Genomic DNA, 24,070 nt, shown 5'->3' on the forward strand with positions numbered 1-24,070 from the left:
GTGTAAGTGAAGCCCTCGAATCAATCGTTTTTATTGGGGGGAGGGTAATCACTCTTCCGCTATTTCTTTTAATTCCCCCTATGTGTTGGAAACGCTGCTATCCACGATCTCCCCCTTTCACTTTTCCTGCTCACCTTAAACTTAGCGCTTTTTGGCACGCATTCTGCTCCGGGTCTCCTTGGGCCAGGGGGAGGGGAGGGAGTGGGCGAGGCTTCGGGTACGGAAGGAGGCGAGCTATTGGCTTCTGGCCGGCAGCCTCCTTGTCAGTTTGGGTGGGTGGGTGGGGGGAGCAGGAGGGGGTGGGAGAAAAGGAGGGCGGGAGGAGGCGGAGGAGGGAGGCTGTCCGCTCGCTCGCTCGCTCGCTCGCTCTCTGGCTGCTGTTCTCCCCGTGCGCTTCTGGGCCAGCCCTCTTTGCAGGATACAGCCTTGAGGGGGGATGCTGCGCTCTCCGCCTTTGGACTGAAGCCCCTCATTGCCCTGCAGTTGGGAAAGCAGGGCGCATCGGAAGGGCCTGGAGCCGGGCTGTTGAGAACCAGCCGGCAGCGAGGGACCATCCTCTCTCTCTCTCTCTCTCTCTCTCGCTCGGACCCTCTCCAGGCACCTTTCTTTTCATTTTCCCAACTCCCCGCTTTGGCACACCGGATCGGATGGATCTCTAGAGAAGACGGCGCGGCGCCTTTGGGAATATAAGTGGCGCGGAGGAGGCGACGGCGGGCCAGGCGAGCGAGCGAGCAGCGCGCAGGGGGCCAAGGCGCCCCGGAGGTTGGGCAGGGGGGGCGCGCGCGTCGAGGTTTTTTTTGGCACGCTCGGCGGTGGAGGCACCCCTCTCAATGGAGACGAGGCGGACATGGTCCACAAGGTGGAAAACGAAACGGTGGTTCTGGGACTCCGCTTGGCCCGCGCTACTCGTCGCTTGGATGCTCCTGCTGGAGGCGGCGGAGGTCAGGGGAGGTAAGGAAGGAGGCCAGCCGGGCTGCCATCGCCGCTTTCTCCTGTGCCCCATTTGGGAACGGGGTGGTGGTGAGGGGGCGGAGGAGAAGATAGCAGGCAGGGAAGCCCCCCTGACATGTCTAGTCAAAGTTACCCAGGCTCACAAGTCCGATCGCATCTCTGGAGCGCTGGAAGGCACTCTGGGCGCGCTCAGAGGATTCCTTGCCTCTTCTGATTGTTGCGTAGAAGCCAGGCGCTTGAGTTAATCCCTGACCCCAATTTAGAGCTCCTTCGGACTTTAGGGCGGGGGGAGGCATGGCATTTCCATGAAGTCCCCCCCGGGGGAAAGTTTTCCTCCTCACCCCCTGTGACCAGTGGTGGGTTTGTTGATACTTCTACTCAGTTTCTCTTAGTTGCAGGCTTCTACCTTGCTGCTTGCTTGGGAGTACTAAATTTACACTGAACACATGTCAGTTTCAGCGTAACCTAATATCCATAGGATCAGGCTGCGAGTCTCCTCCGCTCCAGCTTCTTGAGGCTTTCAGAGAGTCGTGGAGCAGCAGCGGCGGTGGGAAGGTGTTAAAATTGGGAAGGAATGCGGGACACTTTCGGAACAAAGCTACTTTTCTTTGTGCGCCCGGCCAATTTTTTGGGAACGCTTCGGGGAAATGGTTCCTGCAAACTCTCACCACCAGCGCAGCGCCTCTTGAACTTGCCGAAGTCATTAAGCCGATCAAGTTCACAAAATCTTGGCCAAAGAGAGAGAGGCTGGAACTGGAAGGAAAGGGAGCGGGGGGCTTTGTGAATGTTTGAAATAGGAGTTGGGAGACACTGTTTGTAGACTTCAAAGACATGCCACTTTCTCAAGGGGGCGGCGGGAAATAAATAAATGTTAAAACAAAAAATGATCAGCAGGGGATTCTTTACAGCAGCAAATTTCCTTCGATCCTAAATGTCTCTCTCAGGTATCAGGAACTGACTGGCGCCCTCTGAGTATGTGAGTGCGGCTCTCTTTTTGGCTGGGGAGAAATAAGCAGTAAAGGGACTGACATTTTTGAGCTGCTGTAGCGTGGGACTTTTTGGCACAGAGGTCTTCAACCACTGTTTATGAGGAAAGAGAGAACACAGCACGTAGGAAGTCTTCTGTGGAGCCCTCAAGATTGCGCGTTCGGAGAGCAGCAGCGGTTAGACAGCCCAAGATATCGCCTTACCTGTTTTGCATCTCCGACCTGTGACCACACACACACACACACACACACACGCCAGAGCCCCAACGGGCTCTTTCCAGCTTACGTGGCAAGCTTCTGACAGGAGCTCAATGCATAGCGGAGAAGGAATCTCCTCCCTTTCTCCTCCCCTCCCCTTAGGTGCATCCCTGGGCAGGAAAGAGCAGGGCTGAGTGAGTGGTCCGTTAGGTGTCTGTGGCCACTTGTGAGCAGGGTGCTATTCTTGGGCGTTTGCAGAGTCTAGAAGGAAGTTTGAAACTCCAAGGAGTTCCCGCGGGAGGAGGAGGAGGAGGCGGCGGGGGAGTCAAAGAGGGCCATGACAGGGAAGGTGTCTCCCTTTCTCCGCACCTGGTGTGTGTGTGTGACCCCAAGGGGAGAATTGCTCAGGAGGGCGCAACCCCACGTCTCCATCAGAATAGCAGCGGAGCCACCCCACAGCTGGAAATTCTGAAAGAAGCTGGAGCAGCATCTAAGATACCAGCAAGAAGGGAAATGCGCCTTGGAAATAAATCTGCGTCTCTGCACAGGACAGAGATCTGCTTGTATCACTGCCTGGCAGTGCGCTGAGTTTCCCTTCTCCAGCATCAGCAGGTCTTTGTCACTTTCTCCCATCCAGTGGGATCCCTTGAAGTGATTGGTTCGGTTTTTTTGTGGTGGTTCTTTTTGTTCCGCCTCCTGCAGCCTTTGCAGCCTGGGCTCCCAAGCACACAAATCTTGAGTTGTTTTTCAAGGAAATCCCTAGGATGGCTGCTTTCTTCTTCTTCTTCTTCTTCTTCTTCTTCTTCTTCTTCTTCTTCTTCTTCTTCTTCTCTCGTAGTTCGCGGTTTTGTAGATCTGTTGGTCTGGCTGACGATCCAAATCGACTGTGGGAGAGAGAAAGGTGCTTTCAGAGAGTTCCCTCTCAGCCTCTGGGTGCCTGATCACCTCTTGGACTTGTCAGTCACATCCCTCAGTCCTTCTGCCCCCTGCTGGCTTGATTTGGGTCTTCGAAGTGGGGAGGACCAGTCAATCCATACTCACCTCTTACCTTGAGCCATGAATTACTCCCACCCTGGTCTCCCCATTCCTTGGGTGCCATGGCATGTGCGGGAAATATATACATCTTATTCCAAGCAAAGCAAAGCGATTTAAGGAATTGTAAAGATGAAAGTACAGTTATTGACTTCTTAACTTTCTCCCCCCCCCACACCCCCGGCTATCTGCTTTGTTCCCCAGATCTCCTTAGGAAATGAGAATGCTGAAAAGCTGAGGGTTGTAGGTTGTTTCAGATGGGATCAAGCTCACTTTCTCCAAATGAAGCTCAGATGACTGAAAAAATATGTTGGCAAGGGTTTTGCTGCATGGTGCCGATCTCTCTGGGGCTGTGATCCTCTTAAGCGCACTTAGCTGGGAGAAAGCTCTCTCGAAACTGGAAGGGCTTCCTTCCAAGTGCATGTGCTTAAATCTCAGATCACACGGTAAACTGACAAGATCATTGAAAAAAAAATATCGAGCTTTTGTCAAATCCCTGCAAACGCCTTATGGGAGTCCATGCGGTCCCTAAACATTCTGTCCTTTGTTTCTTTGCCTAGAGAAATCATTAAGTAGCTTTCTGTTCTGTTGTAAAAGTTTGGAGCACGTTGCTTGGAACTCTTGGTCGTTCCAATGGGAATTAAATCCCAGTGAGAGTTGGATCTCACCTTGCATTTCCACAAAATCATTGATAAGCAGTTGCCTCCTTTTATCTGCTCATTTATCTCAGCTAACAGGTCCTCAACGTTATAGATAGGGATCTTCATTGCCAAGCAAGATAATACAGAAGGGGGGAGGGGGAAAATCCAAAGTATGCCATATGTGGTAAAATGCAATTATTAACGTTAGAATTTCTGCCTCTGCTGTGAAAGGTTTTTTAAAAAACTTGAAAATGAATAAAATGGTTTAATATTGGACAAATCTTGTACCATTTTATATCAAGCAAGTCTTCACGCCATGTTAAACACGTCTCCTTAGAACTTAGTAATTAACTTCCAATAATTCTGCAACTCTGCAGAATTTTTGGGTGGGGGAATCAGGAAGGACAAGATAGAAATTAAATAAATCTGTCAAAAGTTATGAAAACAACTTCTTAGATAAATACACATAGGTTTGCTTGCATTCACAGAGCCTCAACCCAATGTTATGTATGCTTACATGAAAGTAAGTTCCACTGAGTTCAGTGGGGTTACTCCCAAGTAAGTATGCATAGAACTGCAATTGCAAAATAACCTCTGCAGAATTCTAATTCCCACTTCATTATTTTCTAATATGATAATTCCCACAATGGAACTGCCAGTGGAGAATTCCCATTCATTCTCTTAGGGTTCTCTTCTTACAACAGAGAATCTGTCCCTCTTCGATTTACACAACCTTTGGCAGAAAATACTTCCTTTCATTGCAAGTCTACTTAGATATCTAAGACTTTCTTTGATTCGCATCACCTTTTAAATATGACATCTGTTGGCGGGGATGCTTGGGACGAATGAGCACCTTTTTAAAAAGTAGCTATAGAAGACGAGTAATTTACGATCCAGTTTTGTGAGGGTCCCTTGTATTAATGCCCCACCGTAGTAGTGAATGGGAAATAAAATGAAATATCCACTTGGTGTACAACCTCATCACACCCAAGTTTTGCGTGTCAAGACCCTGAGGCTGCCCCTGTTGATGAATAAGACACAGGGATACAGATATCAGGTTAATAGTTATTGGGCAAATTTGGGCCACAACTTTATTGGTTACAGAATGTGAGAGCTATTGGCTTAGGCATTGGAACTGAACCGACTATGTCTGACTCCTGCCTGTCACGCAGGGAGTCTTGTAAGGGTTAACCACCAGTAGGGGGAGCACCGTTGATGTGAATTAACTTGTGCTCACCCCTGGGTTCCCGATGGGGTCATGGCATGGCTCTAGCCCCTCCACGGGCTTTGGACAAGATCCACACCCCCGATCCATAATCTTAGAGTTGTGGGTTCCGAGCCCTACGTTGGGCAAGAGATTCCTGCCTTGCAGGGGGGCTGGACTAGATGACCCTTGTGGTCTCTTCCAACTCTACAATTCGATGATTCTATTCGTTCTGACATGACTATATAAAAACAACAATTTGCTGCATCAATGTCCTGCCTTTTTTCCATGATGAAATCGAAGGTTGTGTGCATAGGGTTCTCAGATGGCTAGATCTGCTCAGCTTTACCTGAGTGCTTACAAGAATAAGCAGTAAACATACTGAGAAGGAATTTAGAGGAAGGTTATAAATAGCCAATCGCCTGATCACCTAGTGTGAGAAACGGCCTCCTCCAGACGACCAATCAGGGAAGCGTTTGTAAATGGAAAGAGAGTTGATTCTTCCCCCTCCCCTTTTGGCTACAGACATGGCACACCAATGGCTATCCATAGGGGAGTGTGGCAAAGCAACTAGGTGAAAATTATGGGTTAGCGACTTCTGCAGGTATATTTGCAAGTCTCATGAAATGAAAACACCTTCAAGAAGCAACAGGGGATTTGTTGTGCAACTCCTGAATGAAAAAAAAGGAAAAAATGGGCCTACTTTTCTTGGCTGGATATGTCTAAATGCACATTTTTTAACAAAAAATCCAGGTGGTTTTTTTTTAAAGGAAACTCCTCACAGAAACCACAAAATGGAAACACGACCCTGATTGTATGAAAATAGGGACAGAATGGGAATAGAATTTCTATCCGAGAGAGGAATTTGAATTGTTTCTTATTTCATTGCAAGTCCCATGCTAGTGTATGCATCATGAAATAAGAATCAATTTCAGTTCTCCTCTGGAGCTACATGCTGTTAGCAGAAAACCACTTGCGTGTTGAAGGGGAAGGGCCTTAGTTCAGTGGTAGAAGATTGCAGAAAAGGTTCCGGGTTCAGTTCCCTGGCATCTCCGGGTGCAGATGAGAGAAAATCCTGCCTGAAAACCAGAAAAGTGATGCCCAGTCTGTGTGTACAATAATGAGCTAGATCAGGGTTTCCCTAATAGTAGTAGTAGTAGTAGTAGTAGTAGTAGTAATAATAATAATAATAATAATAAAGTTATTTATACTCCACTCTCTCTGGCCAAAACCGGGCTCAGAGCGGCTAACATCAGATACATAACATATTAACAGAAAATCAAGCAATCAATTAAAATACATCCTAAAATCAAATCAGGATCAAAGTGAAAGCCAGTCAGATGGCAATCCGCAGATTAGGGTTGGGGACATTAAATGCTCACCAGGCCTAACTGTTTATGCTGATCTTATATGAGCCTGTGAGAAAAATTAGGGGGCCACTTTCATATAAGTTCTTATAAGCAGAGAGGGGGAGTCAGGCTGGACCCCGACCAAAGACCTGGTGGAACAGCTCCATCTTGCAGGTGCTGTGGAAAGATGTCAGATCCTGCAGGGCCCTAGTCTCTTGTGACAGAGCATTCCACCAGGTCAGGGCCATGCCCGAAAAGGCCCTGGCCCTGGTAGAGGCCAGTCTAACCACCTTGAGGCCTGGGACCTTCAAGATGTTATTATTTGTGGACCGTAAGGTCCTCCGTGGGGCATACCAGGAGAGGCGGTCCCAGCTGGTTTTGGACTACAGTTCCCACCATCCCTGACCACTTGTCCTGCAAGCTAGGGATGATGGCAGCTGTAGTCCAAAAGCAGCTGGAGACCCAAGTTTGGGAAAACCTGAGTGGACCAATGGTCTACCTCATTGTAAGATGACTTCTTGTGTTTCTTTCCAACTTGCTGATTTCAGAACTGGAATTTGCATATCCTTCAGCTAAACAGACACACTACTCATTTGTTCCCCTATGTGTAAATGTCACTGGTTGCAGAGTGCAAGAGTTCTTCATATTTCCATGTGGCTTGTATCTGGCTTTGTGTCCTTTCACTATAACATTGGCCAATGTGCCAGTGTATTAAATGTCATTGCCAACTTTAAAACAAAAAACTTGCCTGGTCTCTGTGAAACCCAGGAATTAAACAGGTGGAACTTTTCTTCACATGCAGATGAGAAAAGTTTGGCTATGTTACATGTTTGTGGTGTAAGCTGCTTTCAAAAGGAGGGCAACATTGGGTTGGGCTCACACCCAGTTAGGCTGCAGTCCTCGCCATCTCCACTCAAATGTAAGTCTCACTGAATTCTGTGGGCCTGACTCCCAGGTAAGCGGGGCTAGGATTGCTTCCAATGTTCTTGTTTGTCCTGAACCATGGGGTACCCCAGGGATGCGGGTGGCACTGTGGTCTAAACTATAGAGCCTAGGGCTTGCCGATCAGAAGGTCGGCGATTCGGATCCCTACGACAGGGTGTGCTCCCGTTGGCCCGGTCCCAGCTCCTGCCAACCTAGCAGTTCGAAAGCATGTCAAAGTGCAAGTAGATAAATAGGTACCGCTCTGGCGGGAAGGTAAACGGTGTTTGCGTGCGCTGCTCTGGTTCGCCAGAAGCGGCTTAGTCATGCTGGCCACATAACCCGGAAGCTGTACGCTGGCTCCCTTGGCCATTAAAGTGAAATGAACGCCGCAACCCCAGAGTCATCTGCGACTGGACTTAATGGTCAGGGGTCCCTTTACCTTTTATGGGGTACCTGGTGGAAAGTCCTACAGGAGTGCACGAACTCACAGCAGACACTAGTGTACAGTCTGGCAGGCCAACAGGTCCAAAGTCCTGTCAGGCCCAGTTCCTGCAGCCAATCAAGGGGTCAGATCACCTGAGAGTCAGTCCCACACAAGCACAGTTGCAAAGACCTCCCTGGAACATCCTAGCCATGGTCCAACCAACATGGGAAGTTGAGCAGCCACAGCACTTCAGCTCTGCTTCCCTTTAATACTTTGCATGCCCATTGCAGTATCTGGGCTTGATGAGGCAGATGACCCTCACCTGTCCTGAGCCTGCTGCAGCTGAGGAATAGCATACCTCCTCCCAGAGCTAACACACCTCACCTGGGCTGTGGGCCCTTGCCTGCCTCAACCTCCCAGTGCTTCTTTCCTGCTTCTCCTTATGCCTCAGAGCCCACTGTGTTTGTGGAGACAGGGGTCCCTCTGGCTCTGGTGATGGGTCCTGCTGTTCTGGTTCCTGTGCACTGACTTCCACCCCCCTTGCCAATCTTCCGTTGTCTCGTGAGTACTTTCTACAGCAACCTCTCCTTCTCCATCCCCAGCCTGCCCTGCTGTGCCCCAGTCATGGCTACACCCCTCGCTGGGATCCTCTTCCTCCTCTCTGTTGCCCTGCCAGTTCGTGACATCATTGAAATCAGTGAGAAGCCTCGATAACTTTCTGTATTGATTTCAATGGGGCCTGAGGTTGACCAGGTTTGTAGGAAGTTCTCTTGGACAGAATTGGACCATGGGCTCATCTAGCTCAGTAGTGTCTATGCGGGCGAGCGGGAGCTCACCAGGGTTTCAGACAGGGGTCTCTCACAGCCCTACCTGGCATAGGTGCCAACTCCCTGGGGCCCTGGGTGAGCGAGCACCCACAAAATTCCTCATGAAGGGGCAGGACATACACAAATTTCAGTGCCATGGCCATGCACACTGCTTGGCACCCATGGCCCGGACACCCATGGTTGTGGGGCCAAGTTGGCAAACCTGCTCCTGGAGATGCCAGGGTTCAAATCTGAGGCCTTCTGCATGCCAGGCAAGTGTTATAGCACTGACCTGCAATCCTTCTCTTCCACGGGATCCAACCCATTGCTTGTTTAGGTGTTTGCAATACTTGATGATCTGTGGGGAATGGGGATACTGGGGAACTGTTATTGTCAATATGCAGTATCCCCATGTTTCAAATAAATTAGAACAGACGGTTAAATCAGAGAAACAAGGGAGGTGATTTGGAATGAGTCTAAATGGTCTCAATTTACAATAAATGGTTTTGTGTCCCAAGGATTGCCAGGCAAAATGGCCCCAGTACTTCCTCAGTACTTCCTGGCAGTAGAAAGAAACAGGGGCCTGTCAAACAATTGGCTGTTAAAATCAAGCATTTCTATGACAGACCTGCAGCTGAGTGCTGATTCCTCTCCTTCCCGCCCCCTGCTTTGGCAGCTGATAGAGAAATATGCCTGGTATGTTGTGTAGGTTGTGCAGTCCTTTGCTTGTCCTTCACCAGAAAGCTTAAGAAAGACCCCTGAATGAAAATGAAAGGTAGATTCCCCTCACCCGAAAGCCAGTCCTTCTGTGTGTTTGTTGGGGAAAGGTTTTTATACTTCTGGTCTTGATCTTTATATTTTAAAATATTTTGCAGGGAAGAGAAATCTCCCTCTTCTGTTACATATAAACAATGCACATTGTTGTTGTTGTTTTAGCCACTATTAATATTGTTGTTGTTGTTGTTGTTGTTGTATTGAGGAGTGACTTCTTTCCTAAACCGTATCTCCCCCTTAGATGTTTTCTCTTGGGCCCCATCAGCACAATCCATCATACCACTTTAAACAGTCAATGGTTCCCCCCCAAGGAATCCTGGGAACTGTAATTTAAGGATGCTGATAATTGTTAGGAGAGTTAACTCACAGTGTTAAAAATTTCCAGAGTGGTTCCAATTCATATTGCTCTCCTGCCACACTGCAGTGTACAATGCAACAATAACGTCCCTGTAGTTCATATAATAGATAAATTGATATTTGCACAATAGATGTTAATAAAATATACTGCTTTTAGGAGGGTGTCAGAGTTCAGTGGTAGAATATGTGTTTTGCATGCAGTGGATCTCGGATCCAGACCATGATATTATCATCTAAGGACCAGGTGGCCAGTGGAAGACGTATTTCTGCTGGAGACTCCAAGGATTTGCAGGTGAACAGATAAAACCAGGATTCTTCAACCCCGGATCCCCAGTTGTTGGGTTACAACTCTCATCTTCCCCAACCAGCTTAGCCAATGGTCAGGGGTGATGGGAACTGCAGTACTAGCAACATCTGTGGACCCAAAGGCTGAGGAACATGGCAATTGGCCTAGCAAGACAAATTCTGACATGAAATAGGGCAACTTTCATTGTTCCCTACAGTTTAATTGCATTGCAGGGGGTTGGACTAGATGACCCTTGGGTCCTTTCCAACTGTAAGATTCTAGGATTAATTCTGAATATCTTCTGGAGAAGACTTTCCTCGTTCTTCTCTTCCCTGGTACCAAAATCTCTTCCTCCCTGCAATTAAATCTGAAATGCCTTTCCTATTTCAAATATTCTGCATCAATAATTATAAGCCCCTAATTGGCAACTAATTGCAAAGCTATGAAGAAATGGTGGGGTTCTACTTCAACTCCCAGCCCCTGCAAGTGTATATCTGGCTAGTTCTGATGTCCTGGAGGGCACTTACGGCAGGAATAGCAGTCAGCAAAGCCGAGGAGGCTGGATTTTGACCTGGCACCTCCAGTTTTTTTCTGACCCCTATTAGGAACTACAGGAAAGGAAACCACAAATTTAACACAGCAGTTTTCCTGCCCTGTGGCTGTCTGGCCTTATCCAGGCACTACCCTATCTGCCAGAAGTGATGGGGGGGGGAGGTGGAATTGCAACATATAACAAAAATAATAATAATGCTAAAACTGAAACACTGGAACAATTATATGCTCCTCACATATTATCATTATTTTTCTTTCGGTGTGTTTTGTTTTGAGCAGTCCAGAACAGTAGGGTTTCCACCTGCCAGCATGATTAAAATGTTTCTTTCTCTCTCTCCCCCCCCCCCACTTCAGCTTCCTTTCATAAGAAATCCTCATACCGTCTGCTAATTTACTGTTCAGCTGGCTGTTTGAGGATAACAGGGCACAAATAAAGTAAATGGAGCGCAGGAGACATCTCTTGTGCTTTTGAGAAAGAAAACAGGCTCTTGCAAAGCTTTCAAGGTTTAAGGTTTTTTTTTGGGGGGGGAATGAACACAGCCAGCCCCAAAGGCAGGTGGGGGCAGGGGGGGAGAAGAGAAAATAAAAACCTCATCTATTTACAGATTCTAGACAGGCAGAGAAAGGCACATTACCCGTGATCGTAATTACAGTATCGAGTTCTTCAATGTAACGTTTGCAAACTGCACAAGTTAATGGGGGAATTGTTGACCTTCTTATTCACATCTGAGCAGGAGCCGGCAATTGTGGAATTCTTTCAGCACATAATCACCCCTAAGAGGTGGCTTGAAAAGAAAAAGAAAAAGAAACCCTCTTGGGAGCACAAGGCTGGGGTACCCAATATATGCCAAACCGACACTGCATTCAGCATGAGAAATGGAAGTGAGATGATTCAGTGCTAGTGGCTTCCAGAACTATAGGGAAATACAGGGGAACTGTCAGGGAATATCATGCAAGTTTGTATAGGGCTGTAGTTTGCTAAAGGTGCTGAGAGTTGTTAAAAAGGTAAAGGTACCCCTGACCATTAGGTCCAGTGGCGGACGACTCTGGGGTTGTGGCACTCATCTCGTTTTACTGGCTGAGGGAGCCAGTGTACAGCTTCAGGGTCATGTGGCCAGCATGACAAAGCTGCTTCTGGCGAACCAGAGCAGCGCATGGAAATGCTGTTTGCCTTCCCGCTGGAGCGGTACCTGTTTATCTGCAAGCACTTTGACATGCTTTCGAACTGCTAGGTGGGCAGGAGCAGGGACCGAGCAATGGGAGCTCACCCCGTCACTGGGATTCGAACCTCCAACCTTCTGATCAACAAGCCCTAGGCTCTGTTGTTTATCCCACAGCACCGCCTGAGTTGTTAGGAGACCTCTATTCCCTTTGGAGAGCTACGGTTCCCAGAGTGGCTTAATGATCAGTCCCTCTTCCCTGGGAACTCTGGAAATCATAGCTCTGTGAGGGGAATGGGGGGGGGGGGTCTGCTAACAACCTTCAGAACCCTTAACAAACTACTGTTCCTAGGGCTTTAAGGGAGAAGCAGTGGTGTTGCGTCCTTTGCTGGCACCCGGTGTGCCCATGCTTATGCCACACACACACCAGGTGGGACCAGGTGGGGCTGGGTGCAGAGGGTAAACAAAACTCACTGTGCCAGCCCAACCCTCGCCACAGCCATTGGGCAGGCATAGGGCACACAGGGTTCACTGAGCCTCACTGTACTGTGCTGCCTGCCCACGCAGGGGGGAGCCTGGTGGCCAGTGCAGCTCTCAATGGGTGCATCTCCCCAACACTGTCTGGGCGGCCATTCAGAGGGGGGGCTGGAGGCATGGCAGCAAGGCCAGGCCAGACTCTGGGACCAGAGACCCCCGGTGGCAGGCAGGGCATCCCTACATGGGGGCCCCTGGCTCACACACCCCAAATCATGCGCCCAGGGCTATGGCCCCCCCTGGACCTCCCCACACTCCACCCCTGACTGTGTAGAATGATGCAGCTTTATATGTATAGCAGATGGGGACCTAGAAAGAGGAAGCTGAAAACCATAGCCATCCTCTGGACTGGATGTAAGTAAGAAAACAGGCGAGTGGGAGAGGGGCCTGGCTGAGGGCAGACTGAGATTGATCAGACAGTGCCTGGGTGGGCCAACCTATTTGTTGCAGTGCCAGTAGAAGCCAGAATAGATGGCAAGAGATTGGGTTGTATTCATTGTAGGACAAAGTAGCACTTCGCATTAGCAGAATGACTTCTGATTGCGCCATGGGTCTTTCTCCCACCTCATCCCTCTGTGTGCCCCCTAAATCTGTTCTGGATCCCCCCCCCTCCACAGCCTTCAAAACAGATTTGGGGTCAATGCAGGGTGCACGTGGTGGGAGGAGAGTCCCATTGCACAAGCAGAAGTTGTTCTGCTTGCACAGTTATTCAGTTGAATCACTGCCCATCATGCACTCCCAAATGCATGCATTAGTGTCTGTACATGAGGGATTGAAGCTAGGCAGGGGCGTAGCAAGGTAAATTGGTACCTGGGGGCAAAAAATTTTTTGTCACCCCTCCCAGGCATGGGAAGCTCAGGTGGTACCGGGTGCGGAAAATTTCTTGTCATCCCCCCCGCAAAAATTGTTTTACATTATTTCATATTTTCTTACAAAGGAATAATAACAAGTAATAATAATAATAAAACTTTTATTTATATCCCACCCTCCCTGGCCAAAGTCGGGCTCAGGGTGGCTAACATCAGATACATAACATTGGTATAAAATCAAACAATAATTAAATTACCTCCTAAAAACATCTCAAAATCAAATTAAAGTCTAATTAGATGGCTTTCCACAGGGTTAGGGTTGGGAACAGTAAAGTGTTCTCTGAACTGAAATTCCAGCCTTCATGACATAGGAAAACAGCCAAGTGAACAGCTATTTTGGTGGAGGAGGGTCAAGATATTAACCAATATGCATGAAATTTCATATATAGCTATATAATCTCTAGTATAGTAAGATAAGACCTTCGGAGCAGGCATTTTAAAAAAAAAAAATAAATTCAATTTTTTTTAAAAAAATGGTTCCTTGATAATTTGTCACCCCCTCCATTATGGAACACGGGGCGGCCCGCCCCCTCCCCCCTTGCTACACCCCTGAACCTAGGGCCACTGAACTTGGTCCGTGGCTTCCCAAGCAACCGTGCGTTGTCCACATTTTGTAAGGCTTGCATTTATATAGAATAACATGTCTGACAGCAGCGAGCCAGCAGTAAATCACACAGAGCAAGCTGGAGTTAACTCTTTATTAGCAAAACAGGATGTGCCCAGGAGGGTCAGACCTAATGAGTACAGCAACGCAGGTCTTGCCCCGATGAAGCAGTTGCCAAGACTAAAGGTCCTTGCCCCCCAACAACTGGCTATGTCTCCTCTTCCACTTCCTATCTATTTAAAAAAACCTAGAATGCAAAACTTGAAATTTGATCTGCTTCCCTGCTTTGCCAGTAGAAAATGTGTGAAAGGCTTCAAAAGAAAGTGAGATTGGGTTCTTCAGAATGGAAGTTGGCATGACATTTCCTGCTTAGTGCAGTTGTGCTAGTTGGCTGCTGCTGAATGCCTGTCCGTAGCACTTACTGTACCCCACAAACCATTTCCTTCCACAGCGGGACCCAGTAACTGTGCCGACTAGTCCAAATGAGCTGCCTTATGGGGGTTGCACTTGAAGCATCAGGTGTTTGTAACCTCACTGAGGCTGGCGGAATCATGCAAGGCAATAGGACTGTCCGTGAGTTTTGGGTTTCAGGCTGTCCTGTGTAGTTGGTGAGACACAACACAGCTGCCACATGTGTATGTATTTAATTTAGGACTCCCCCCCCCCAATTCCAAAGGCTCTGAGTAGTTCCTACAAATATTTTAATTGTTTTAAAGGTGGTGCAATCCTCCTCGCCAAAGAAATGGATTGTTTCCCCAGTCTTTTTTCCATGAGCACATCTAAAATACCTGTTGCATTACAACAGAGATTCTGAAAGCTGCTTGCAGTTGTTAGGCTTTTTTCCCCAACCAGGAGGCTAAACCTCCGAGCAGCCCTTTTGAGTTAGATTGTCCTTTCCTTTCCTTTTGCGCCCACATTTATGTGCCATCAAGCAGTCTAAAGTCTTTGAGTTGGTATATCAGCCTAGAATAGTTCTCCAGCTCCCTGCATTGCACCCAGGACAGGTATGGGGAACTTTTGGATTTTCAGATGTTGCTGAGTTACAACTCCCATCAGCCCCAGCAAGCATGACTAATTGCCTGGGGTGATGGAAGTTGTGGTTCAACAACATCTGGAAAGCCAAAAGTTCCCCACATCTGACCTAGGACATTGCAGGTCCACATAAGATGATTACCACATAGACATACATAACTTTATTTTCATTGCATGATTACTAACTGAGCTGTTGGTGACCTGAAGCTCAATGCAGGGCGGATAGACTATGAAACTCATAAGCTTAAACTTCAGGGCTCCTAATTCTGGAAAGCCCCAGAAGCGACTTTAGTCCACATTCCTTTAAAATTTTGGGTCTAGTAGACTCGAGTCGAGTTGCACGACTCAAATTTATTGATGTTTGGTTGGATATATTTCAACAGTCTCAAAGCTTGAGAGTCAGTAGCACAGATGTTACAAAAGTGTGCTGATCTGTCATGGAACAACCCCATTGAAGAAGGTAACAGTGGTTACCCAAACCTCGTTGCTGGTTGTGAAGGGCCCCCATGACAATTCAAGTTTCAGGGCTCCCAAAATGTAGGTCCGCCACTGGCTCAGTGTGCAAACTGGCATCCTTGGAGAAGCATTGTGTTATGGTGATGTGAAGTATTAGGAAAAGCCTTTAATTTGAGCTTTGTGATGACTTTTGGATAGATGCTACAGCCAACCATTGATAAACATGAATGCATGAACCAGCTTCGATTAGTAGCAGTAATGGTCTTTTGAGAACTACACCAGAAGGGTGGTTGTAGATGCTAAGAACCTATGTGCTTGCTTCACGATTCTTAGGATTGGACAGTGATCTAATACTCTGACCTAGATTATATGGTCTACATAGGTCCAAAAGTCCTGCATTTCTTAACATGTATTATTTATATGAAGGAGGGCCATATACTTTATTCTCAGGAGCCATTCAGCCAGTATTCCGAGAGCAGGAGCAATCCAACATCCTCTTTTATAAAGGTAGCATCAGCGAGCACTAAGTAAAGGCTTTGGAAGCATGAAGCATATAAACTCAGATGAGAGGACGTCATCAGTTTTGAGAGGCTTATGCTTTCTGACAGTTTCTCTCACTTTGGTAGACTGGCAGCAGTTCTGGAATGATGCAGTGAAATGATAAAACTTACCCATATCACACCTGTTTCTTTTTCTTATAAAGTAAAAGAGTGAGCAATTGTTGCCTATGTTGATTAAAATTTGCTAGATCAGTTACATCATATGATCCCAGTATCTGACCCTTGCCCTGCTAGATCTGGGGTAGCCAATGTGATCACCCTCTGATGTTGCTGAATGACAGCTCCCATCAGCCAGCCAGCATGGCCAGTGGTCAAGGCACCATCATCTAACAATATCTGGAGGCCACCATAGGTGAGTTATCAGTGTGGTGTAGTGGTTAAGCGTGGTAGACTTGTAATCTGGTGAACCGGATTCACGTCTCCTCTCCTCCACATGCAGCTGCTGGGTGACCTGGGCTAGTTACACTTCTCTGAAGTCTCTCAACCCCACTCACCTCACAGAGTGTTTGTTGTGGGGGAGGAAGGGAAAGGAGAATGTTAGCCGCTTTGAGACTCCTTCGGGTAGTGATAAAGCGGGATATCAAATCCAAACTCTTCTTCTTCTTCTTCTTCTTCGTCTGAGGACTGTCTTCTAGCTTGGCCAACCCTCTGGATACCATACCAGCAGTGGGTGTGGCCAAACATGAGTGGCTGTGTAGGAAAACTTGCACCAGTTTTTTCCCTCCATTTATACACTAGTTGTGCAAGTTGCAAGTGCCTGAATAAGATGCCTGGGCTTTGCCACTAGAGCCCCTGGTTTGAAACCACCAAGTGTCTTATACTCCTCTGTTACTAGTGACACTCAGCTATCTGCTTCTTCCACCCTTCTGTGCACATATCTACTTCATGCACCTCTTTTTTGGGTTCATCGTGTTCATGTGTATGTGACATTCCCACAAAATTGTGCCCTACTTTTAAAATGAACAGTAAGTATAACAATTCAGTGTAACGTTTTAGACCAGGGGTCAGCAACCTTTTTCAGCCGTGGGCCGGTCCACCATCCCTCAGACCATGTGGTGGGCCGGACTGTATTTTTTTTGGGGGGGAAATGAACGACTTCCTATGCCCCACAAATATCCCAGAGATGCATTTTAAATAAAAGCACACATTCTACTCATGTAAAAACACGCTGATTCCCGGACCGCCCATGGGCCGGATTGAGAAGGCGATTGGGCCACATCCGGCCCCCAGGCCTTAGGTTGCCGACCCCTGTTTTAGATGGATCTTCTGCAGGGTTGGAAACTCTTTTGCCCTTTCAGGGGAAGAGATGAAAATCGGTTTATATTCATAGGCTAGAAAGCTACGTTGCTCTACAGCTTCCAATTTCCAGTAGCCAGAAGGCCAAAGAACTTGAACCCCTTACTCACAGTTTAAAGTTCTCCTTTTGTTTTCAAAAAGGTCCAACAGGAAACCCGGTGTGAATCCTTCAGTTTACTAGCTGTGCTTGGGCTTTCTGTTCATTGTGTGGCACATAGACTGTGGTTTGGAAGCTCCTGTAAACATCTGTAGGAGTGTGACATGTACACATTCACTATAATTTGGTAAGCAACAGAGCTGCCGATTCACATTTTCTCATTCTCCGTTCTTCATTTGATCGCGATACGTGCATCCCCCGAGCAGAGAGCACACCGCGTTTCTTGCACCGCTTCAACCAATTCTTGGGTTACCATATTCTCAGATTCAATCATGAAGCAAACACATTCCAGGAGTTTAACTTGGCAACAGTATTTCACCTTTGAGAGGATCAGTTGCAAAAAGATTTTTTTTTTTTAAAAAAAAAACCTGCTGTAAAAGAAACAATGCTTTTAGTCATGCAAATAAGAAGAATCATAATCGCTGAACTCACTATCTGCCCACCATCGTATTCAAATGTAGTGTGACACTACGCGTGATGAGAAAACTGTGGGGAACCTCATGGTGTGCAGGCAAGGCAAATGTGGGGCCAAGGGAGGAGGAGAGGGCTATTGATGACTATTTAAACTATGAGGGCTATGCCCTTTTTGTGAAGGTTTTTTAAATTTTCCAAAATTTCACACATACATTTCAGTACATAAGAAACCCCCTGCAACTCCCCACCCCCTTTCCCATGCTGTTTCTGTTTATTTTCCTGTGTCGCACCCTGCCTTCTATCTCTTAAACATCAACAAAACTACTGTAATCTTTAATCCCTTCTGTTGCTCATAGTTCAAATCCTGCTTGTGTGTTCATCATGTAACATTTCTTTAAATAATCCAGAAAGGGTTTCCATTCTTCCACAAAGCTTTCGTCTCTTACTTTAGCTGTTAACTTTGCCAATTCTGCATAATTCATCACCTTACTTCTCCATTCTTCTTTAGGGGGCATTTCTGCTTCTTTCCATTTTTGTGCATAGAGAGAGTCCTAGCTGCAGTTGTAACATACATAAACAACACAACCATCTTTGGAGGGGGGGGGGACTTCTGTCTCTATAATCCCTAAAAGAAAAGCTTCAGGGTGGGTTTTTTTTTGGGGGGGGTATAGTCGAGGAATTGATGCTTTTGAATTATGGTGCTGGAGGAGACTCTTGAGAGTCCCATGGACTGCAAGAAGATCAAACCTATCCATTCTCAAAGAAATCAGCCCTGAGTGCTCACTGGAAGGACAGATCCTGAAGCTGAGGCTCCAATACTTTGGCCACCTCATGAGAAGAGAAGACTCCCTGGAAAAGACCCTGATGTTGGGAAAGATGGAGGGCACAAGAAGGGGACGACAGAGGATGAGATGGTTGGACAGTGTTCTTGAAGCGACTGGCATGAGTTTGGCTAAACTGCGGGAGGCAGTGAAGGATAGGCGTGCCTGGCGTGCTCTGGTCCATGGGGTCACGAAGAGTCGGACACGACTGAACGACTGAACAACAACAACAATAGTCATTTTAAACTTTTTTAAATCTCGTCATATATTGTCTCCCAAAATACCCTTGCTTTCTTGCAAGTGCTCCACATATGAAAAAGGGATCCGTCTATGTGGTTATACTTCCACCAGTTATTAGGAACCTTCTTATACATTTTAGACAATTTATTAGATGTGAAAGACCTTGATGGCTATGTTCTACCTCCACAGTTGGAGGCAGCGATGCTTCTGATCACCAGTAGCTGGAAACCACAGGGGGGGAGAGTGCTTGAATCCTGCTTGCCGTTTCCCCACAGGTTGGCCATTGTGAGAACCAGATGGGCCATTGACCCAATCCAGCAGGCTCTTATGTTCTTATGATGCGGGGGGACGGGACGGGACGGGACTGCAGAGTGAAATCATGGGTGGGAGATATGCTCCAGCCTCGCCCCACCTGATGATTCTCCTGCAAACGACCCTACACTGTTTTTTTAATCCCTTGCCACCTTTAACACCAGATTAGGAAGAAGAAAGGTGTTGAAAGAGTCTTAGGAGAATTGATGGTCATAGGAGAGGTGAAGAACCTCTTCATTCTACCTTCCAGTCCATCTCAGCAGGTGCACCTTGCCTCTGAATGCAGGTGTGGAGCTTACATGCACAGCTTCCCACCCCCCACATTTCAATTTCACTGTATAATTTCTATGCGCAGCGAGTTGCCCCTCCACCAATGGTTCCACCAAAAATACAAGCCATGCATTATTATACAAGTTGTCGAACACATTATAACATTATATGCATGTTATATGGGTATACACTGCTCGTTTCCTAAAGTAACCAGATAACACGCAACGCTGCGTACGGCTGTGTGTATTAATATGCTTACAAATTACGTTTCACAAATGCAGTACAGCATAAGGCTTATATGTATTATGTTCATATGGTTGTCCGTAACTAAGTTTTGCTCCGAGTAAATTCTCTGAAATTAATGCCCCAAACTTCACCAGGCCCATTAATTACAGTGGGTCTACTCTGAGTAGGACTAGGGTGGGGAGCCGCTGCAGAAAAGTCCCATTCTTGTGTTGCAGAAGAGGAACACGGAAAAGAAAGGCAGCCCTTCAGGTATTGCAGTCAAAACCACCATATAAGGGGGAGCTTGATAAAAGAAGTGATCCTGTGCAAACAAAACAAAAGTTGAATCTGGTAAATCCCATGTCTAAATCCATTTAAAACAGATTCCTCCTGCAAACCTGCTCCTGAACTTCCATTTTCTTTCCAAAGACACCCTCCTAAGCCATAATCTTCTAAACAAACCAACGTGTTCCCTATACCAAATATACAAAGCGTTATTTTGTCTAGCAGGAAACACAGAGAGTGATACTTCGATTCATACCTCTTGTCTCACCTCAGTGGTTTAGTTGAGAGGGGACTAATGGCTGATTCCTTGTTATAGTGATGGGCCACTGGTGTTGTCTAAGCAGGATTTATTATCCTGTTCTCCCACAAAACCTCCCAACCTCCACAACATAAAAATACAACAATTTTGGAATTAGGTTATTTCTTTATTCACTGGCTCAGGAAAATTCTTCCCTTGTGGAACCCAAGCAAGCCTTCTCTGCTATGAAACTGAAGCAACACAATGTTTGTGTTACATTTTCTTTAAAAAGCAGCATCTCTTTGCCATAACAGATGCAAACATTAATTCAGAGATGGGGGCCTTCCAGCCAGCATTTTCCCCTAAACCATGTCCACCTTCCCCACGCTTGATGTCCTGTGCGCCCTCATGTGTGAAGCATATAAGGTTGCAGTTGCAAACCATGAATCAGGAGCTGAAAGTGTGGATCCCAACTGCACCTGAAAAGGGACTCCAAAAGGGCTTGCTCTTGACACCAATCAGTTGTCACTTGAGACTTGCTCTTCCTGGCAGTGAGGAGCCAGGGAACAGAAATTTAAGCTAGCATATGGCCCAGCATATGAAGTAGTCAGAGCATTTAAAAAGAGATGGGAGCCATGTGGCATGTTAATGAGTGAGGGATTCCCCTTGGGAAATTGGACTTTTTGAATTTGAATTTCAACACATAAACAGATGGTGGGAACAAGCAAAGGGATGGTGGCCCTATTGGCCATGATTCTGGACCATGGTTGGAAATGATGGATTAGATGGACCTTGGTCCTGTCCAACAAGGTGATGTTTATGTGACTATGTATCCTAGGAGCAATGCCTGAACTTTGTGTCAGGGATGGCCTACAGTGGCCCAGATCAAGCACACTTGGGGTAGTTTTAGGGTACGCCATGGACAGGGAAGCTGTGGCCCTCTGCATGTTGTGGGACTCCGGCTCTCATCAACCCCAATCAGCACAGCCACTGGATGGCATGATGGGAGTTGTGCTCACACAGCACCCATCCCTATTGGGTATCATATTAAAATTCTTTTGCTTGGCAAAGTATTTCCCCTCCTCTCTCTGTATTGGGTAGGCTAAGGCAAGGAACCTAAAGGATGGTTCATACATGTTATGCCAGGAAGTGGGGAGGTGCAGACAGGAACAAGTTTGCTGATGGCACAGGACCCATTCCCAGGATGGGTAGAGGAACATGGGTAAAGGTTACTGTAAATAGGACAGGCATTTCTATTAAATTCTCTATAAACTTTTCGTTTATATCAGGGAACAACCACCCCAACCCCCACATGCTCTATAAAATGTCGTCCCCCTATTGATGTGATTATGTGAATTCCTTTAACCTGTGTTGTGTAGTATGCAAGTTTCCTTCTGTGTAGTATTCTGTTGTGGCTGACTGTTCAGTAACTAGGCATTTCTGACTGTGTCTGAGATGTTTGGAGTTATGCAATAATTAAGTACAACCAGATCAATTCTGATATTAAATTCCATTTGCTGTTTTTTATTTGTTATTTTTGCTTTTCATTAGTATGCTTCATTTTATTGTATTAGGATTTACTAGTGCCGCTCTCCTTTTAAGATTGAATAATAGTTACTAATAAAACAATTCTGAGATGCTTTTTTAAAAAAATAAAAAACAACAACAAGGAAATGTTTGTGGCTGGTTTACTAACACATCTGCTTCAAATGATGGTTTGTGTAAATTGGTATTGGGCAAAGAAAAGGCTTAACTGAATGAATAGGTATGTTGCTGAGGATCTGTAATTCCTTGGTTCAGAATATGAACCCTGGTGATTCATTACACTGAAATATAATGTGAGCATCATGAACTCCCACCCTCCCCTCAGTTCTTCTTTGGCTTGGATTTTACGTCAAGCTGGGGAAGAATTCAGTTCCACTCACCTGCTTGCTTCAACTCATCTCACCACCCATAGCTCTCCAACTCGTTCCCCATACCCACTTATTTGCTTGCTTTTCTTGATGATTCTCCTTCAGTGGCAGAAAGTATGGAGGAAGGAGGACTCTCTCCTCTCCTCTCCTCTCCTCTCCTCTCCTCTCCCAACTCATGATTCTAGTGCTGTTCCAGCCAAGAGTATTGGGAAATACAAGATTGATTAAGATGATGTCTGACCTAGGAGCCTTGGTCACAATGCATGTGCATGGTAGCATCAAAGATCTATGGGTAAGTGAATTCTCCATCACCACCCAGCCATCCCTAGCAACGTATGCAAAGCAGAGGTGGTTGGCAAGCTATGGCAGAGGCAACAAACATCTGGAGAGGCATTATCCATTCCCTAAAACTAGTTTTTTTCCAACCTGAAATGGGTCTTATAAAATAAGATTCCCACAACTGGGAGTCATCAACCGCCACCGTAGAAAAAGCTCCCTTCTCATTGCTAAGGTATTTTGCTGATAGGTCTTCAGCCACACTACAGGCCAGTGTCAGCAAGTTACAACTTGGAGCAAGGCTGAGGCTTCAGCGGCCATGCCAAGGATGAAGCAGTGCCTGCTTCCCTAATGAGTATTCTCTTATTGGCTAGGACGTTTGGTGTGAGACCAGGCCTGTATCCTCTGAAATATGCTTAGGGGTGTATATTGCTCTGTCTCACCTTGAACTGTCTAGCAAAGGGCTCTTCCTCCTGATAGAGGTTCTCTTTTCCTAATTCTAGTCAGCCATTAATTGTGACAGAAAAATTGTGAGCAGTAAACAAAGGGAGCTATGAGTCAGTCGTGCAGCCATTTGGAAACAGAATAATTTGGAAGGATTTAATCAGCTGTGATCTTGTGCACACACTTTCAAAAACCTGCTATCATTTATTAGGGGGGGGGACCCCTGCTTTGGCCATTTCTTTCTCCATCTTTGGAAAGGTGTTGTGTGTCTGTGATTAAAGACTCAACAAATGCTCGTATTGATTGAAGATAATGCAGGAATGCTTTTACGAAATACAGTACCGATCCTCATTAAGGGTGAGCTTGCACGTGCCTGCATTTTCTAGAAGAGTTGTTCCCCAACAAGCATACTTTCACTTCCAATGAGAGGTATAGAAGAATGGGGAGCCTGTGGTCTTCCAGGTGTTATTAAACCCCCCAGTTCAATTCAGGGACGGTGGCAGTTTCTGACCATTCACATAGAGACACCAAAGAAAAACAATAGCAGTACTTGGTTGGGGTAGATGGCATAAATGAAAATTGTGATCGGCAGCAGCAAATGAATGTGGGAAGGGGCACAAACACTGCCCAGGTATGTTGCTTTTGCTTTCTGGGAGGAACAAGGTACCCGTGAGGTTGGTGCGGTGCAAACACACCGGCTGAGCCAATATGGAAATCCAGCTGATGTGTTTGTATGACACCACCTGCCCTACTGCCTTGTGCCTTCCTCTCCTGGTAAGCAGCAGTGACTCACCTGCTGGGAGGTCAGGTAAACACCACCAACCCACTATGCTGGCTGCTGCATGTTGCAATGTGGAGCATTCCCTGTTCAGGATTCCAGTTCTTCCATTTCCAGGCTCCCCTGGTTTTCCACTTCCTCCTCACAGTCTGAAAGTGTTCAGTAGCCCTTGAGCATGCTCAGACCTCATTGGACTGTTTTTGCCCCCCTTTAGGGTTTGTTCTAACAACAACAACAGCAACAAGATTTTTGCAAAGTTCAGGGTCCTCCCCACATTCTTGCTGATATCTTCCTGTTATGAGTGGGTGGTGCCGTTTTGACTACATGAACAATGGCACACACAGCCTAAACATCAGAAATCGAGGGAATTATACCTTCAGACCTGGTTGTGTATGTATGGTGGGGATCATACAACTAACCAACCCTGTGGATCTCACTCTGATACACAACCATGCCTGCCTATTCTTGCAGCCCAATTCTGTGCAGATCTATTTTCAAGTAGTTCCCACTGTGTTCATGGTTATTTTCTCCCAATCAATGGCTCATCCACACTTCCCTTTGTCCCATGATTACTTCAGTTTCTCCCATGATTTCTAGACACGGGTCCAAGAGTATTTTTCTTTTGTCCAGCCACTTCCCCCAGAAAAAAAACTCACTGTTTACTGCAGAAAACCCAGCTGATATTTGTTCTAAGTAAACATG

General features: G+C 46.6%; 1 protein-coding gene across 1 annotated transcript in view; it reads left to right on the plus strand.

Moving 5' to 3' along the window:
• Window positions 1-352: 352 nt before the first annotated feature.
• The window catches only part of COL11A1 (collagen type XI alpha 1 chain), a 254,149-nt gene continuing 230,431 nt past the window's right edge, over window positions 353-24,070 (plus strand). Inside the window, exon 1 of the mRNA XM_033151495.1 lies at window positions 353-951. Coding sequence (XP_033007386.1) covers window positions 831-951 — 121 coding nt within the window. The 5' untranslated portion in view covers window positions 353-830. The remainder of the gene's footprint in view (window positions 952-24,070) is intronic.

This window comes from Lacerta agilis, chromosome 6 (assembly GCF_009819535.1).
Source record: "Lacerta agilis isolate rLacAgi1 chromosome 6, rLacAgi1.pri, whole genome shotgun sequence".
In the NCBI taxonomy this organism is placed as follows: Eukaryota; Metazoa; Chordata; class Lepidosauria; order Squamata; family Lacertidae; genus Lacerta; species Lacerta agilis.